This window comes from Glycine max, chromosome 13 (genome assembly GCF_000004515.6).
Source record: "Glycine max cultivar Williams 82 chromosome 13, Glycine_max_v4.0, whole genome shotgun sequence".
Taxonomy (NCBI): Eukaryota; Viridiplantae; Streptophyta; class Magnoliopsida; order Fabales; family Fabaceae; genus Glycine; species Glycine max.
In genome coordinates, this window is record NC_038249.2 from 43,609,434 (window position 1) to 43,628,960 (window position 19,527).

Sequence of the window (19,527 nt, forward strand, 5' to 3'; positions counted from 1 at the left end):
TGTACTAGTAATAGATCACTACTACCGCATAATGGATAAATGCTGTAAATTAAAAGGCTAGGAGCTGTGAAACCGTGAAAGTAAGTAAAGCCATTTTTGTGGCATAAAATGTCAACAAGCACGGGTGCAAAATTTCTACATAGCAGAATGTGAATTGGTCGGGGAGTAGAAAAATTCTACAATGCATTTAATGATCAAGCTCCATCCTTTGGCTATAAATAGCACATTCCTCTCATCATTTTTGCATTTCGTCTTAGGCATCTCATCGTGAGAGAGTAAAATACTTAGGAGGTTTTTAAGTTTATTTTTCTATTTTAAGAGAAAAAGTGTGTAATTATTTTCTCCTTATATTTATAGAGAAGTTGTAATTTTTTTCTATTTAATAAAAACATTTCTTTGGTCTTATTTGTAATTTTTTTCTTTTTCATTGAAAGTTTTTCACGTTAAAATATTATGTCACACTACAATAAAAGTATTTTTTTTAGTAAGATATATTACTAATATTTATTTTTTTATGACATTTTATCAAATATTATATCATGTTTATTCTGTTAAAAGATTTTTGATAACATTTTCACATACAAATAACAAAATTTTAATAAATGTTATCAATCTAGTATTTTATAACAATTTTACATATTAAAAGTAACATTTTAAAAATGTTACTAGCTAATTAATTATATTATAACATAAAGTTCTATCTATGCCTAAAAAAAGAATTCTCGCCAGTTCCAACCTATATTTCTTTTTTCTTTGTTATTATATTTGTTTTCCATCTCTTTCAATTTATCATCTTCTATGTATGCCTAAAAAAATATTTTAAATTAAATCAAGACTTAAGTAATACATGGTAATTTAAAAATATTATTTATATATTCAAATCAGGATATTTATTTATCATCAAATAATTATAATATTAGTTATATATTTAAAAATATTTATTTATCGTAAAATTTATATGATATATACAACATAAACATTTATCTTGTGTAATGATAGATTAAAATACCTTCAGAAAAAAAAGAAAAGGATATATTGAAATAATAGTAGTAATGATTTTATATCTTTGAAAAATGAAATTATAACTTTTGATTATCCCGTATGTCATATTATTTAATAGATAAAAAATTAAATTATAATTTTTAATTGTTTTTTAGGAGAATTATAATTTTTAATTAAAATTTAATAATTAGAATTATACTAAAATCCGTAAATATATGTAATAAAATATAAAAATATTAAATTTTAATAATTATCTTTAATTAGTTATAAAAAACTATACTCTTTATTCACTTTAGATAAAATATATTTTATTTATTTTAAAATTAAATAATTAATTTTAATTTATTAACTTGAATTAAATATGTAAAATTAAGTTTTAAAAAATCCAACACCTCACAACTTTAAAGACGAAAGTAATAGTTTACTCGCTAATAATACTACAATTGGCACCACGGTTAGTTATCTCTTAAAAATCGGATATATTTTACAATTGCAAGATATCAGTGTAATTTAAATTATTTTTAAGAAATGGAACATGATAACAAATAAATATAAATACCAATTATTATATTATAATATGGGATTAAATAAACATATTCATATAATATAGGATTAAACTTTTTTAACAAAAAAAATATCGCATCATCAATGTTACATAAGTGTCCATAATATTCCATGTGTTTACTTTTTCTATAATTATAGTAATTAATCATTAGTACTATAATTTATATTATATTATAGACTTGAGTATATTTTTCTTATTTGAGATATACTGACTTTTTAGATGGCTACTTATTTAATATTTTTTTATTTTTCTACGTAACGTTTTTAATTTTTTTACTTTGATCCTTATCATTAATATGAGACCCGTAAATCATCACATAACAAATGTCACATCATTACTTTCACATTATCTCCTTTAATTTTTATATATTTAATAATTTTTTTAAAAACACGTTAATAGTGAAGTACATTTTAAAAAATACTAAAAAAATATTTACTGAATAATAAAATAAGTTTTTCAGTTAGTAAAAAAAATTAAAAATTAACTTGTTGAAAATAATCTTAACCTAATTGAAAATATATTTAATGAGATTTTTTTTCTGGCTAAAGGTTGAGTTTAAATAAAAATAGATAATATCCTCTAATATATTTGATTTGATTTAGGGTTACCGAAATTTAAATTTGAAATGAAAAAAATCATTTGATTTGGTAACAAATAAAACTAAAAGTATAAAACAAATATTTCTATTATTTTGAATTTTATTTCTTATGATTAGGTAAAAGAAATGCTTAAAAAATTATATTTTAAATTTAAATCTGATTTTTTATATTAGATAACAAAAAGTAAAAAAGATTATTTTTTCTTTGATCTGAATTTGATTTCTTCCTGATGAGATAAAGTGTCTATTTTTGTTTCGACAAGAATTTAATTTCTTAAGATTGCAGAAAAAGAAAAGATAAAAAAAAAAAACTATCTTCCGGTTATTGATTTAAAATTAAAAATAACAAATGTATTTTCTTTATATGTGCCTAGAAGATGAGTTAATGGCGCATCAGACTTATAAAATCCTTTGGCATGTGGTAACATATAAAGTTTTGAATTTGGCGTGATGGCTGATAGTTTTAGCAGCTTAACGGAGTCTGTTCTCTGTTATATCCTCTCTTTTCTCCCTACCAAAGATGCTGTAGCAACCTCTGTTCTCTCCAAGCGGTGGAAACCTCTCTGGCGTTCAGTTCCCGCTTTCGACTTCGACTGTGACTGTAAGTATGATTTTACCTTGCCAGCCGCAGCGGAGAAATGAATCATAACTTTCTTGATTCGATGAATGCATTTGTCCGCTCGCGTGATCCCGTTCAATCTTTCTGAAGATTCCGCCTACAAATGTCTTCCAATTGGATTCCTTGAGTCTGAAAGCTTTTTCCTCTGCTGATCTTCCCTTGCTTAAAATCCTGCATTTGCCTCATGTTTTTTTTTCTCAGAATATAAACTTCTTTGGGGAGCTTCTTTCTGGGTGTCCTAATCTTGAGGACATGGAACTAAAATATTTAGGTTCTACAAGCAATGCAATTGAAGCAAAGTTTAAAAAATTGCCCAAACTAGTCCGTGCTGTTATGAATAAAGATCAAATTCCATTGGAAGTTGTTCACAATGTTCAGTTCCTGCGCATTAACTGGGTACTAAATAATTGATTTGTTATGATTAAAGATCATATTTTTGTTGTTGGGATGTACCTCTTACAGATGGACTAGAGAGTGAAAATTAATGAGGACTTGATTCCCGAATTTCACAATTTAACTCGCATTGAATTCAGCTATTCGGAACATAATAGGAACTGGATGGAGGTGTTGAAAGTGCTTAAGCATTGTCCCAATCTCCAACATCTTGTCATCGATCAGGTTTGTTGAGTTTAAAGCCTTTAAGGGTGATTCCTTTTGTATGTTTACTAATTTTACGTCATATGTATTGTTAACAACGTTTACTATGATAGGGGAGGGTGGCAATTCTCACTGTGTTCCTAAATGCATCTCATCGCATCTTAGAACATGTTGTGTTTATAAGTATGGTGGCTACGAAACAGTATTTGAATTTGAAAGATATATCGTGCAGAATGCAAGACTACTACAAGACATGACAATATGCAGTTACAGAGGCAGAAGTCGACGGAAAAAGCTTGAAATGATAAAAAAAATATCCTTGTGCACAAAGTTATCTTCAACTTGTAAACTTTCATTTAATTGATGAAAAGAATTTGATTGGTTAATAAGTATATTTTTTTCTTTGATTTTCTCTCTAGAATGCGTGTTATTTCTCTCATCTTACATTATATATATATATATATATATATATATATATATATATATATATATATATATATATATATATATATATATATATATATAATTTTTATTGTCCTGATAGGCTGGGTGGATAGCCTGTGTCTTTCTCTAAGGTAATTTGCGCTAAGCGTGCCTTTAAGTTTTTTCATGGGCTTTCTTCTCACTAAGCCTGAGTTAGTTTTTGTGCTTAACGAGGGTACATACTAAGCGGGCTATTCAATTGTTCTAATTTTTCTTCAAGATTTTTTCTTCCAATTTTTGTATCAATTCTCCTCCAAAACACTTGAAATCTTCTTCTTTTCAATCCCTAATAAAAAATTAAAAAGATATTAATTTCTTTATTATTTCATTAAAAACAACAATAAAGTAAAAAAATTACAATCATTCTTAGTCAAAATTAACTATTAAATTTACTCAAATTTCATAGTTATCAACGTGCTCCTAAAGTAATTTGTTGATCATCATGAATTTCAATGGAGTAACAGTTGATGGAGAGAAATTGATAAAGTCCAAATTCATAACCTGAAAACAAAATAAATTATAACTAAATGGAGAATGACAAAGATTTTAAGAAATATTAAGTAAAGTACCAAATTAGTCCCTCACTTTTGGAGGCATTGTTAATTTGGTCCCTGAAATTTAAAAAATGTTAAAATGATCCTCGACTTTACATTCCTTTTATCACGTTAGTAGTACCGTTAGTAAATGTGTGATGTGCCACCTGGACGCACACATGGAACTTTCACATCAGTTTCTTCTACTTGCCACGTAAGGAGAAACTAAATTGACATTAAAGAGACTAAAATAACATAATTTAGGTGATCATCTTTTTTCCCAAAATGTTAAAACTTTAACGGCAACTTTAACATTCACGCTTTCATTCCATTTTTCCTCCTACTCATACTCTCATCCAATTCTTATTCTTCTCTTATTCATCATTCTCCATCTTTGTAGTTCTTCTTCTATTATTTTGTGGTCTACCATATCTGTTAATTCAAGCACAAGGGGGAATGTCACGTCAAATCGTCTCTGCTATTGTCGTAGAAGAGCTACCATTCGAACAGCAAGGACGACAAGAAATAATGGAAGACTATTTTATGTTTGTCCATTACCACAAGTAAGTAATGTTAATGATGTTTTTTGTATTCTAATTTTTGTGCAAGATTGAACATAGGTATTTTGTATTGTGCAGCAAGATGCAGATCGATGTAATTTCTTTTCGTGGGTTGATGAAGACATTGATGTTGGTGCAACTGAAATAGGTAGAATAGAACCAATACCAGACTTTGGTCTAAAGTTGAGACTGGAGATTCTACAAAGAGAAGTTAGAGTTTTAACATTTTGGGGGAAAAGATGATCACCTAAATTATGTCATTTTAGTCCCTTTAATGTTAATTTAATATATCCTTACGTGGCAAGTAGAATAAATTGATGTGAAAGTTCCACGTATGCGTTCACGTGCCACATCATACATTTATTAACAGTGTTAAGAGACTACTAACGGCAGAAACTAATGTGACAAACGGAATGTAAAGTCGATGATCATTTTGACATTTTTTAAATTTCAGAAATCAAATTGACAACGCCTCCAAAAGTAAAGGACTAATTTGATACTTTACTCAAGAAATATTAGAAAAAGGAAATAGTGATTAAAATTTTTCCATTTTAATAAGCTATAATTTTATAGGTATAGAAATACATTCATACAAGTGGCACAAACTAATCAAAATTCAGCAGTGGCAGTGGGGATTCAATAGTCGGAATGACCTTTTATTTAATTCATTCATTTGACCCCTTACTTAAATAAGCTTTGATTCATATAGGTATAGAAATACATTCATATAAGTGGCACAAACTAATCAAAATTCAGCAGTGGCCAGTGGGGATTCAATAGTCGGAATGACCTTTTATTTAATTCATTCATTTGACCCCTTACTTAAATAAGCTTTGATTCATCCGAAATGATTTAACGTGAACAAGTAGGTGTGTCAATGCAAACTTAGAGAAATCTTAAAAGAGATAAGGGACGAGACTCTTGAGAGAGAAATTGGAAAAGACGAAGGCAGGTGGGAGAAGTAGAACAATAAGAACATGAATTGTAATGAAAAATGACAAGAGGAACGTACCTTTTTTTAAGATAAAAGCATGACTAAGTGATAAAACACAAATACTACCTTAATCAATCCTTAATAGTTGAATCCTTAATAGAAATAATTTTTTATCAAATTTTATTTATTTTTTAATTAAATTTTGAATTAATCAGAACCGACGGATTAAGAGAAAAAAAAAACTAGCATGTATTAAAGTTTAAGTAAAAGCAAACACATATCAGTATAAGAAAAAGCCATCTTGGCTAATCTATCAGCTACTAAATTGCTAGTTCTCCTATTGTGAGACAAAAAGTAAAGAGCAGAACCACCTAAGAGGGCTCTACAATCCTGTAAAATACCCGAGAGGTAAAAAAGATGAGGGCCATTTTGATTACACCATTCCAAAAAAAGGTCTTGACAATCAGTTTCAAAAGAAACATTTCTGAGCCACTTGAATACTCCATCTAAAGGCCATCCCTTCAGCTATTTTTGGTTGGAAACACTGGGCTATTTTTGTTTTGGCCGCAGGAAATGATTGGAGGCAGTCAATGTGTTATCAGATCCCAGCAATGTCAAATTTAGGATTTGTGCTAAATTTCCTGTTATAAATATGCTTGAGTAAAAGCTATTAATTATTTTTCTTTATGGAATCGGTTTATGTTATATGTGTGAAATTTCTTCTTTCCTATCTAAATGTTTGGCTAAAAACATTGTAATGTTTCTCATTTATGAAACTTACGACCATATTAGATTATTGTTAGGCTTTCCAATGTTTTCTCGTAAGATTTTCTTATACATCAAGTTATCATCCTTTGCTGTGAATGATTTTTTTATTGGTAAAAATTAAACATGATAATTTATGACACTCACACATCATATCCAACCAACTAAATTATTTAATTGTCAGAAATGATTGTATGCACATTTTATAAACGCCATATTATAAGTTCTTAGGCGTCCCATTAATTACGCAGCAAGGACTTTACCACATATCCCCCTTAATTTGAAGTTGTACAACTTTAATTTTTCAGATTGTAATTATACCACATGTCCATTTTTTTGAATTTAAAAAATGTACCATTTTTTCAATTAAAACTGTAAATTTAAGAAAATTTAAAATTCCACAAATTTATAAATTAAATATGTTCATATTTTTAAATTTTAAAAATCTCCCTTCATTTTGATTACACCATTTTAAAAATCTTTCAGTTTGTTACTTAATTCGTTTTTTAAGTTTTTTAAACTTTTTTTTTTAAATATTTGTCTCCCTAAGGAAGTTTAGTCTTAATTGTTTCAATTTATTTCGGAAAAGATTTCATCATGACAGAGTTGACCTAACTAAAAATACTCAAATGAAGTGTAAAGTTTAATTTGTCTTCCTAGGTCAAAGAGAATTATTTATCATCGATAGTTGACCGATCTCATTCATGTATTTCTGAGTCTCGAGTTGGTGCATCTATGATATATTAATATGTTAAATCATATTCTCTTACCTCGAATCGAATTGTGATTAAGTCTAAATTAACTGAATTTTTATGATTCAAGTTATCTTATTAGAATATCTCCTTTAATTCCATAATATTTGTCTCATATTGGATTAGTATCACACTATAAGATATGGCTCAAATTATAGTGATGATTATGTTGGTCCCCCATTAATGGAATATCACATGTAATCCAATCTAGTTATCTACATGCAATTTTATTTTATTTTAAAAAAAAAGTAAGAAAGATAACTAATTTCTTTTGATGAATGAGAATAAAAAGGAACAAGAAAAACTAACTAGGTCTAACAACAAAGATGCCTAGGGCATGAGAAAGAATGTTAGAGTGAGACTACTTCTTTTTACTTATTGTTTCCATCTACTGAAATTTTAAACTACCCATATTGTTAATTTTAAAAATATACCAATTTGTTAATTTAAGTTGTTCATTTTTTAAAATTCTTATAATTACAATTTCCCATTTTTTGTTTTCAACTTATTTAATTTTTTTTCATTTTATAAACAACTTTTTTTAATTATTTGTCTCCGTTAAAAAATGGAGGGAAATCAGTTTTAATTATTTGTCTTCGTTTTAAAAAAAATCGAGTAACAAAATAATTAATTTTTCTCTAAAAAAACAAATAATTAAGTTCAGTTTCACTTCTTTTTACTTACTGTTTACTGAAATTTAAACTGTCCATATTAATTGTTTTCATTCCCTTGCAATTTATACGACTCTACTTAAAATCTAGGTATATTTAACAATATTTGGGTCTCTGCAACTCCAACTCTGTAGCACTTTATTTGTTCAATGTCAGGGAAATTTAAAAAATAAATTTGATTCATAAATGATCATTTGTGGCTTTTTTATATTTGAATGGGATCAAAAGAATAAAAAAGAAGAAGATAAAAGCACATAAGAATTGGAAAATAGACTATGAAATAAATTTCATGTCTATAAATAATAATAAAAAATACTTTAAAAATAAAAAATATCATTGATGTAAATTAAACATGATAAAATAAAGAGAGAGAAAACAATAGAGAAATGATACAAAAGAAAGTGATATATATATTTGTAAAAAGTTAAAATATAATTTCCATCCCCTATCTTTTATATATGTGATTTTAGTCTTTTTATTTTTAAATTGAGACATTTTGCCCTTCATTTTTTTTAAAAAAACATAATTTTAATCTTCTATTTTTAAATTGAAACATTTCGTTCACTTGATCAATTTTTTTATTTTATAAATTGAAGTTTAAAATTTGTCACAAATATTAAAGTTATGGATTTAAAAAAAAAGAGGGACAAAATGTCTTAATTAAAAACTGAAAAACTAAAATAGTGAATTTTTTAAAAATGAAAATATGAGGATAAAAATTATATTTTAATCTTATAAAAATTATTGTTAAAAATTATGATAAATAGCATAGGTGGAAAAAATTTATACTTGTACTTTTAATTTTTCAGGTTGAAGACATTATCATACATTATTGTTTTACATCCGAGTGTTTTAAGAAATATTGATAGACTTGTATTTAGAAAAAAATACATTAAATTAAAATTATGCACATCAACTAAGAATAAAATAAATTTATAATATATCTAAATTAACATGATAGAAATGCACATACACAATTTTATTTTTGCTAGTAACTGTAAAGATTTGTTTTTATAACGGGGAAAATAGGATTAAAGAACCCATGAAACAGGTGAACTTACATCCCCTGGGATAACATCAACAAAGGTAAAGAAAGAATCTGTTTCATGGCCCAAGTTGGCAAAAAAAACTGCACAAGTATTTGCTTCTCTATGAACATGTATCACCGAGGCTCTCCAATATGGACTATTCAACATTGCAACTAGCTCCCGGATCATAGGTTTCAAGTTTTGAGATCTTATCACCCCAATCTGGATCATATGAACAACAACCATAGAATCATTTGGAACATAAGGCTCAGGCCACCTTACCAAAAAGAAGCTTTTTTCAAACCCCAAAGAGAATTACACATACCTATATATATTCCATAAGTGTCTCTGCATCCACATTCACCTTGAAGACAGATGGAGGAGGAGGGGTCCAAGAAATGATGTTTGTCCATAACTCTATTTTATGGTTTAGGAGTCTTAGATAGGGATGTTTGTCCCTTGTTCTGTTGAAAGAGAATCCGAAAGAACCATACACGATCTCTGAGCCTCCTTGACTCCTTGGTCCCTCGAATCCCAGCAACAAAACGATTAATTATTCTTCTAAGTTATTTCTTTCCAAGCCTCTTTACAAAACAACCCTCCTTAAGCCTGGTTCAGATATTTATTATTTTTCTGCTATTGAACATTATTTATTCTACTGTTTATTTAATTTATTGAGTATTTCAGCTTTACGATTTACCATTCTAGGCACAGACAATTATAAATGTTAAATGTTGTACTATTATCTGACTTACGGATAACCCTTACTGTATTGTTTTTTAGGCAATCAATGAAATCGATTAAAATTATTAGTATTTTTTAGTAAGATATACAGGGCATGCCATGCATTTTCTCTCTGCTTTGACAGGCCAAAAAAACAAGCAATGCAGTTGCTTGAAGTAACTTCACAAAACTAGCCCCATCAGTTTTATTTCAACTTATTTAATAGTTTATTACTTCTTTTTTATGATGTTCAAACCCACAATTATCCAAATTTAATTTTAAATTCTGTAGTCACCTATCTGAACCATTCAAGAATCTGAAGCCCTTCAAGTATTGTATTCCCACTAAGGGTGAGAATAGGCTAGGCCGGCCTACAGGGGCCTACGACCTGACCTATTAAATTAAATAGGTCAGGCTTAGACTTATTAAAAAGCCTGACAGGCAAACCTATATATATATATATATATATATATATATATATATATATATATATATATATATATATATATATATATATATATATATTATTTTTTGGGTATAATTAATATTATTTTTTAAAAAAACTAGCAGATTTCATTCCTATAATTAAGTAAAATTTTAATTACAAGGTATGAGTTTCTTTATATTTCTCATTATTTTTATTAGTTTTCTTATTTCTGTTAATAATTCATTTTTTCTATTCCTATTAGGTTTTCTTTTTCTTTTATTACGTTACTATATTGTAGAACAAATAAAAATCATATCCTATCATATCCTACGTTCCTATACAAAAATTATATCTTATCATATCCTATCACGTACCTATACAAAAATCATATATTATCATATCCTATTACGTTCATATACCAAAATCATATCCTATCATATCTTATCTTATGGTGAATATGGAGGAGCTAATGATGAAATGACGTTACTATTAATTTTATTGGTAGATATTTTATACACCGATTCTGTTCAAATAGAATGGAGATGTAAGCTTTATTTTTTTGTTGTAATAATTAATATGTTGGTTTGATAGACTTGGATAATAATTAATATGTTGGTTTGATAGACTTGGATGATACTACCTCAAGTATGATGTTTTCTTTTGTTTTAGATTATTTTATATCATTTGGTGATTTCTGTTTATATTATTAATATATTTTTAGGACTACCAACTAAATTAACGTTAGATTAAAAATTAAGGCAAATTATATATTAATGCCTTGTTTAGCCTATTATAGAAGGTGTGTTATTTTTATTTTTTTTTTGGTAAAAATAACTAGGAATATTAAAGATTTAATGTGAAGAAGATTTTTAAATAGGCTACCGGGCCAGGCTAGACTTTTAAAAAGGCTAGGCCGAGCCAAAATAAAAGTCTTTGATAGGATATAGGCCAGACTCAGGCCTCAAAAATTAATCGTAGACTAGACTCAGGCCTTTTAAAGCCTGGCCTGCCCTGCCCTATTTCCACCCCAAATTCCCACCATCAGAGTCACCTTCTCAAGTTCCTGATAGTATTGCACTTCCACCTTACAAGGCATCTTCTAGAATTCCCGGAAGTATTGCACTATCACCTTCCAAATCATTTCCCCAAATGAAATGGATTTACAGCTCTATGGACTCTCCAATATCACCCCATAAGCATCACCATTCCAGAATTAAAAAAAAATCCAGAAGAAAGTCCAGCGAACCTAATGAATTCTCATTATAATGACATTAAACTTTTGTAACTCCCGCCCTCTGCCAATATTATTTGTTCTGTCTTAATTCTTCATTTTAGAGAATTTCCACGAAGGTAAGTTCATGCTAAGCCTAACAAATTTCGAGAAATTTAGCAGAGACATATATGTAATGGAAAAGGCCTTATTATTATTTTTTTGTCATCACTCTGCTTAGGGGCATGATGCCCCTTTCTGCCACCTTCTTGAGAGGAAATGCAAATTCATTTGTCACCTAAAAATGTATAAACGTTTTTATTATTCCATTGTTGTTTTGCTCTATAATACATGCTTGAATTTTAGCATGTTATATATGACAATGTCCCACAGAGTTGCACTTTTTCTTTTCATGTATGCGTACATGTTCCTTACATCACCTTTCTCCTCGAGTAATTTTATGTTGGTTAAAAAAAGTTCGAGGAAAAGATAAAAATAATTGAACAAAAAAACAATAGTAGGCATTAGTTAAAGCACCGGTCCGTGTAATAATGAGTTTGTGTTGCTCTTTCTTTTTTAAATGGGTACCGTGAATTCAATGCAAATTTAAATAATTAGATACTTTACATGACATGTTAAAACATTTTACTCTGTCATTTTCTACATTACTATATAAAATTGTCATAAAAATATAAATATTTAGGTTTTCTGCAAATAAAAACTTCACTTTATTATTTTTTAAATAACTGACATTTTAATCAAATTGAGTCTCTTAATTACAATATATAATTGCTAATTAAATATAATTTATTATTATTGGCTGCATTAAAATTACATTGTTTCTATGGATCCATATATACCACACTATCGCAGCCCATACCACCCACCAGGCACACATTGTTACTAATTTTGTTGTATTTTTTTAAAAAAATTAATAATCCTAATTGAATACCTCAAAATCTTATTTTTATCATTTAATAGTTTTGATTGAATATCTTTAAATATCTCAAGATTTTATTTTATATAAAAAAAAACTTTTAAAATCCTTTATCATGTTAATCCAATATACCCCCTAATTTCTCGGATATGATGCATTAAGCGTAGTTACCATCAATTAATTCACAGTATCTAACAATATTTTGTCTCCTTTACGAATATGTTTTTTTTTTTTATTTCAGTTATTTATTTTTATAATTTAACAATATTGCTTTCAAAATATTTCTAATCTCTTCAAGTGTTATGAATCCGTGCGACGTGAGGGTCAATTTCCGTGTTTTGGCAGGCATCCAAGTTAGGCACCTCCCAATGACAAGGACCATGAATTCCTTCCCTAAAATCGCTTTCTATTAACCCATTTATACTATAGCCATACTCATAGATACAATGCTCCTTGACTCTCCCTTTATGGTATTATTTCTATCTCCTAGTATTGCTCGCGCCTCTTTGATTAATCCATGCAAGATACCTATCCCAATAGTGTTCACACATCCCACAACTATAATATTCTAAACCTGACATATCCACGTACCAATCCAATATCATGGAATGGAAGACCACACTCTCACTTTTAGCAACTTATTGGATTAAATTAAACCCTCCCTTTGTATTTAAAATTAATCAAGAAAACAAAATTCAGGCCAGGGGATGAGGAACAAGAAATAGGATTTCTTTTCAAAAATGTTAATTTTAAAATTTTAATAATTTTCAAAAAAACGGGGGTGCCAACCTAAAAGATGATAATAAGGACCAATTGTTCAAAATATGCTTATCAGAGTTGCCTAAAGACTCTGAATTGCATCAGACCATGAAATTGGTTTATAAAATTTCAGTATTATTAAAACAAGTTAAAACTACGAGGACCACGACATATGTGGGCAAGGAGAAGCAAATCTTGTTAAAAAGAAGTTTAATTAAAATCAATAGATTTTGGGAGAAAAATATTCCAGCAAATAAAACCATATTTTTACAGGTCCCAAATTTGACTCTTTGCCATGACGAAGTGAAAATTATTAAGACCCTGAAAAACCGCACCTACAAAAGGGACTTCAAAATACAAACCAAAACAAGTTAACGGTTACTCAACAGTAAATCATAAGTACACACATCCGTGAAGTTTCCCTTCCCTATTTATACAACCCATAAACATTTCAAATCTTCATTAAAAAAAAAACACATTCATCACATTACTTAGTTGTAATGTACGCAACTAGCTTCATTCCATGATCTTTTCATCAGACAAAAGAACCAAAACTTCAAATTAGATGAGTCTTCGAGTTTCAGCAGGTGAACAAAAACCTCAAACCGCTGTTCATTTCATTGCTGAGTCAAGTGGTATCTTGTCCTGCTTACTGCCAACTAAAAACAATAGCATTTCTTCAATTTTTCAATCACAACTTAAAACTTTAGGGAAAAGGAGAAACAAGATTCCAACTCACGGGTAAAAGCAGAAAGCTCAGAACTCTTCAACACTCGTAGCCTCTTCACTGTTGATACAAACATGCTGCCAAGCATATGTAGACATTAAAAAACCATATAATATAACTATCTTTGCTGCCAATCATAGTTTTCTAAATCATTAAAAAAAATGCCAAAGGGAAAAGCCAATTGCGCGAGTTATTTTATAGTTTATTTGTATTTCTGAGAGGGGACAGTCCTATACAGGTGTTATCATGTGAAAGAACAGACATACCATGGCATGTACTGCTTCAGATTTATTCACAACAATTGGCACAAAAAAAAGTTGTTTCATATAAATATATAGTAATTGTTAAGCACAAGGAATCTAACTAAATATTCATTGCAGTTTTGAGATCAAAATGTTAATTCGGCATTGGTCCTCACATCAAGTGGTGAGGTACAATATATAATATAATAGTATTGAATAAAATAAAATAATAGTGCATAAAATTGATACTGATAAGATGCTTACTGCCATGGCACATCCCCAACAAGCATCCTGTCTCCTTCATTATCCTCATAAACAAGAGTAAACTCTCCACTTCCATCCAATAACCCCGTAATTGCTTTCTCTTCCTCCTGCTTGTTGTGAACCCCACCAGCAGAGGAATCTCTTTGAGCTGAACAGCAGTGAGAAAATGACAAAATCAGATAACTTCACCAAGTTTCCTTCTTGACAATCAGGAAGATAACTAAAGCGTGGAAAAACAAAATGGTCTAAAGGGCCAAATACAAATTGAATTTAAAAACATGGTTGGTGAAAAAGATTGACCGTAAGCATTAAATGTTGAATTAATGTTGGCCAACCCCCTAGTACATCATAGCTAGTCATATTTTTTTAAAAAAAAGCTTATTTTAAGTTTTTGCTTACTAGTTGGGTAGCTATCAATCAAGAGTAGTAAACAAAAAAATGTCCACACAAGGATGATTTATATCAACTACAAGAGAATAAACAATCCCAGAATTTGAGTGTCACAAAAATTACCAGCAAGAAGACCTCTGAATAGCTCGTCCACAGCAGAAGAGAGGTTTTCATAGCTGTCGTAAGCATTGAGGTCCACTTTTCTCCCTATTGGAACACCATCCATGTTGATCTTGACAAACAAACCTTTATTATTAGCATAGTTGTCAACAGGTTTTTTACCAGCAACCTTGTTGTGCTGCTGCTCAGCCTGAGACTCAGGAGGTGGTGGTGGCTTAGAAGCACTGCTGCTGCTTGAAAGGTTCTTCCTGAATGAACGAATTGGGGGCCACCCCACCACTGGAGCAGGAGCAGTTCTGTTTGTTTGTTTGTTAATGGGTCCACAAGGAAAAATGGTAAGTTATGCATGAAAGTGTACAGTGAAACTGGTAAGAACCAGGCTAAAAGTTAAAAAAAAAAACAAAAGACGAGGTGGGGCCAAAGTCTAAAGAGCTCACACTAGTTACCACACTAGCACAATCCTGCCATCACTCATCAAGTTTACATATTTAGTACTATTACTTATACATATCTTCTTTTTTTAAAATCCAAATCAACAAGAAAAAAAAAAAAAAAAAACAGGCTTTCGCCACGAGGGACCAAAAAGAAATTAAAAACGGAGAGACAAAGTGAGAGGGAAATAGAGACAGAGTCAGATATTCACATGCCAATGTCAAACCTCAAGGAAGATAACGAAGGCACATAATAAGTGACAGATAGCATCGAAAAACCGATGAGGACTTATCTGAGAGAACATGGCAAAGAAGTATAACAGAACAAAAACGGCCAGTACAGGGTACAGGGAGATCAAAGCTTAAAAATTGTCCCTTCCCTTGTGTTTTCTCTCTGTGGTTGAGAGCATAACCATACAAGTGATAGTAATTAATAATGGAAAACTCCAGTTATTTTTTCTCTCACTCAAAAGTGCAACAAGGGTTTTGTGAAACACTAGATCTATGATATACGGTGACAAGTAGAAAGAAGGGGGCCAGAGATTAGTTTGCATGGACCACAAACACGAGAAAATAAAAATGAAACGTGACTCTGGGAATGAATATCCTCTGTCGAAAAGTAACAAAAAATGGATACAAGAAAGAAAAAAGGTGGAGTACCTTTTCTGAGAGGTGTTAGGCTGGGACACAGCTGTATTTGCAGAAGAGGGAGAGAACACTTTGCCATCACCACCATTCTGCTGCAACTCTACCACCACCTTAGGGCAAGAAGCATCTTTTCCCATCATCACAGGTTGGGTTGATGATGGGAACTGAAGAAATGATGAAGAAGAGGCTTTTTTGTTGTTACCCTGGCCATGGTGGTGGTAGTTTGGCCATGGATGAGAGGCCTTGCTTTGGAACGCATTACTGTTAATGTTAGGAGAGAAGCAACCAAGAGAGAGAAGAGATTGATCTTCTCTTTCTGTGTTGTTGTTCTTCATTTTACCACCCAGAGACCAGTCTTCACCAGGTGGACCAAGCCTGAGTTCGAGTTTTCTTTCTTCTGAGGACTTTCCTTCGTTTCTCTTGTTCATCTGCCACTCTCTCTCGTTTGAGATCAAATCTAACAGCTGAGGAGATGCCTCGTCTCTTGACCTTTCATTCATCTTTTGTTCACACCACACTCAAAAGGAAGATTCCTCCTAGCTCAAATATCACTCACCAAATATATATATATATATATATATATATATATATGCAAGAAACAGAAACAAACTCTAGAACCCCCACTGCTTCATGCAACAACAACAAAAAAACACACAATAGTTAGTAGTTAGTTGACAAAAGGTTGAAAACATGTGTCGTTTAAAAAAAACATAACATATGAAAAATGGACATAAAATGATATAGGCTTGGGGTTAGAGAAGTGGGAATCTTACAGTTACAGGTCTAGTCGCAGCTTAAATCCGCAAAATACCACATCTTGTAATTGTGAGAAACAAGGGCTTCTTTGCGACAAGTGTGAGAGTCCGAGCGAACAGCCAGAATGGAAAACTTAAAAGGTTTTTAAGGTTTTGGGCACTGCAAAACGTTGGTAGCAGAAGGAGGAACGCGCAAGTATTATCACAGCTCAACGTAAACCCCACCAAGAGAGAAAGGAAGGAAGGAAGAGAAATACACACCCGAAAAGCAAGGCAAAGCAAAGGTGGAGGGAGCTATAATAGCATGGGATTGTAATCTTAGCTTTGCTTTAAGTCTTTTATTTGCACGCTTAGTGGGTTCTCCTGCTCTCTTTCTCTTTCTCTCTGTCTTTCCTCTTTTAAAGGAGAGAGGAAAAAAAAAAAAAAAAGAGAGAGACAGAGTGGTGATAAAAACCAGAGAGATTCCCCTTGGCCAAACCAACCAACCCAAGAACACAAAACAGGAACGGAATTAGAGCACAATGCACGCAACCTCAAGTCTCATAAAAATAAGGTTGTTTAGCACAGGAAGTAAAGCATGCTGTGGCTTGTGCTTGTGTTGTGCTGAGTGCTGACCTCCCCTAAAGATACTCGCACTATCCCCCTACGGCTATACCCTTATACTAGCTCCTATTCCTTTATGTACCTTATTAGCACACATCCCCAAACACTCCCTTCCCTTTATTAATCCTGTGCTAGAAAATGACTTGCAATGTAGTGGATTTAATTTCTCCCTAATCATCATACTCACCCAATTTGATCATTTAGCACCTTTTTTTATTTTCCTTCTGGATTCTGTCAAGGCGAATTAGTTTACTTAAGCACTTGAAAGTCCAAGAGAGGGACACTGGCACGCCCAAAGTCCATGCTGGCATGAAGGGACAAAGTTTTACTACCCTTTTTAGTAATGATGGTAATGTTAGCCAATGTTAATTTTTAGAACATAATTGGTTGGTTAAAGATTTTCATTGGGTTGGATAAGATTAGTGAGATAAAAATTACTTAGAAAACATAATTAGAGGGTAAACTAAAATTAAAATTTGAAAGGGGTGGGTGCTTTTGAGATGTCAGGAAATTGATGGATGGGATAGCAAAGGTTGCTTTTTTTGTTTTTATTTTGGAGGGAGAGGATTTGCATGATCCATATTTGCAGGGCTTCTGCAATAAAAACATGCAGATCCCATGATCTTGTCTCCTCTGTTCTATTCTGCACTCTCCCTCTCTCTTTCTCTCTCCGTCCACATATCCCCATATGATGATAATTTGAGAATTGTGTGAATCAATGGGATTCCCAGTGCTGCTATTCGATCGTGTGTGCTACGCATCACGCTCTCCCTACCGTTCGATTTCAGTCTATTAGCGTTGGGATTTGTTTTGTGTATTCTAAATCTGACAAAAAGTTAAGTTTGTGTTTTTTATTTATTTTTTATTTTTCATAGTAAAAAAATGAAAAATAAAAAGAAACAGAGAAAACTCTGTCTGAAGTCTGCACCTCAAAGTAGAACTACTTTTGTTGCTTTTCCTTTATGTTTAATTATAAAGGAATTATTTAGGTTTTGTTTGATTTTCAATTTGTCAGAATTATTTTTTGAAAAAATGTGTTTGAATATGATACTAAATTCAGTCTAAAAAATATTTTTATTGTGAAGAAGAATATTATTATTTTATTATATTAGTAAAGTTTATCTTTGAAATGTTAAAAAAAGACATTCTATTTATTTGTATAAACAAAACAAACCTCTCTATCAAAAAACAAATAAATATAGATGAATTGTTTTCTACTCACTTCGAATAAAATAACTTGAAAGAAATCCCTCAATGCTATTCATTCCGAGCAAGCAGCGACAATCAACAGGTCATTGGTTTAATGAATTTGAATTCTTTAAATAAGATTTTGAGTTTTAATTTTGTAAGTGAAAAAAAATTGCTTAAAGAAAAAATCATACTAAAATAGTTAGTTAAATTAGTCAAATTTCTGTAATTAGAAGGTTTAATTTTTTTTTATGTGATTTAGTATTTTTTTTTTGTTCTTGAAAAAAACTTTTAGTTATTTCAAATATATTTGTTTGTTTTTTATTTTTAAATAAAACATTGAAAAAAAAATCATCTTAAATACTCTAAAAAAACAAAAAAACACATTTTACAAATACTAAAACATTTTTTTTAGAAAAATAAAAAAAAACTTTAAACTAGTAAAAAAAAGATAGCAAGCTGCACAGCGGTAACGACTTAGTCTACCCCCCCTCCGACGTCGTTACGTCAAAATATATGAAGTTGTGTTATACTATAATCAATCCCCTACTCTTCCGTATTCAGTTTCGTCTTAAACATTTTTGGGGTTGGAATGGATCTCTAAACAACAACAAACAGAAATATACTTCGTAAATAATTCATGAATAAATTTTTTTATAAATTTATTAATTTAATCGTAAAAAAATAATACACGAAAACTTTTATATATTAAAAAGTTGATCAAAATAAAAATATTTTTTTTTAGATTTTTAAAAAGTTATAAAATCCCTCAAAATAGAAGTCATTAGCCTTCTTCGATCAGCTTGCATGTGTCCATGCTATATGCAAACAATTTGTAGGAATCTCTCTCCTGTTTACAATTAAATCGACTAACATTTAAATATCAAGTATTGCTCAATAATAAATGCTTAGGAAAAATATAATATTGTAATGGATTATATTTATTTGAAAATATCATCATATTTATAATCTATCTATAATTATATATAAAAGGAA

General features: G+C 30.2%; 2 protein-coding genes across 4 annotated transcripts; one reads left to right on the forward strand and one right to left on the reverse strand.

The window, feature by feature from the left end:
- Nucleotides 1-2,342: 2,342 nt before the first annotated feature.
- Nucleotides 2,343-3,224, forward strand: LOC106795655 (FBD-associated F-box protein). Its single transcript, XM_041007953.1, has 2 exons — nucleotides 2,343-2,795; nucleotides 2,860-3,224. Exons 1-2 carry the CDS (start codon nucleotides 2,616-2,618, stop codon nucleotides 3,193-3,195), a joined length of 516 nt encoding a protein of 171 aa, XP_040863887.1. The 5' UTR covers nucleotides 2,343-2,615; the 3' UTR covers nucleotides 3,196-3,224.
- Nucleotides 3,225-13,518: 10,294 nt separating this feature from the next.
- On the reverse strand, nucleotides 13,519-17,512 carry LOC100799244 (auxin-responsive protein IAA26). Of its 3 annotated transcripts, XM_014766123.3 has the most exons (7): nucleotides 17,002-17,501; nucleotides 16,759-16,900; nucleotides 15,998-16,608; nucleotides 14,910-15,202; nucleotides 14,397-14,544; nucleotides 13,903-13,967; nucleotides 13,519-13,822 (listed from the first exon to the last, which is right to left on the reverse strand). In XM_014766123.3, exons 3-7 carry the CDS (start codon nucleotides 16,483-16,485, stop codon nucleotides 13,776-13,778), a joined length of 1,041 nt encoding a protein of 346 aa, XP_014621609.1. In that variant the 5' UTR covers nucleotides 16,486-16,608; nucleotides 16,759-16,900; nucleotides 17,002-17,501; the 3' UTR covers nucleotides 13,519-13,775. The 3 variants fall into 3 exon arrangements, with proteins under 3 accessions (XP_014621609.1, XP_014621610.1, XP_006595122.1); XM_014766124.3 differs by having other exon boundaries at nucleotides 13,519-13,815; nucleotides 16,759-17,512; XM_006595059.4 differs by having other exon boundaries at nucleotides 15,998-16,611; nucleotides 16,759-17,502.
- Between the last annotated feature and the right edge of the window lie 2,015 nt (nucleotides 17,513-19,527).

Coding starts and splice junctions, on each gene's coding strand:
- LOC100799244 (XM_006595059.4), bottom strand. CDS start 16,485: ATGAATGAAAGGTCAAGAGACGAGGCATCTCCTCAGCTGTTAGATTTG. Junction 15,203..15,997: donor CCTAACACCTCTCAGAAAAG/GTACTCCACCTT, acceptor ACAAACAAACAG/AACTGCTCCTGCTCCAGTGG. Junction 13,968..14,396: donor GTTGGGGATGTGCCATGGCA/GTAAGCATCTTA, acceptor TATGCTTGGCAG/CATGTTTGTATCAACAGTGA.
- LOC106795655 (XM_041007953.1), top strand. CDS start 2,616: ATGGCTGATAGTTTTAGCAGCTTAACGGAGTCTGTTCTCTGTTATATC. Junction 2,796..2,859: donor ATTTTACCTTGCCAGCCGCA/GCGGAGAAATGA, acceptor GCGTGATCCCGT/TCAATCTTTCTGAAGATTCC.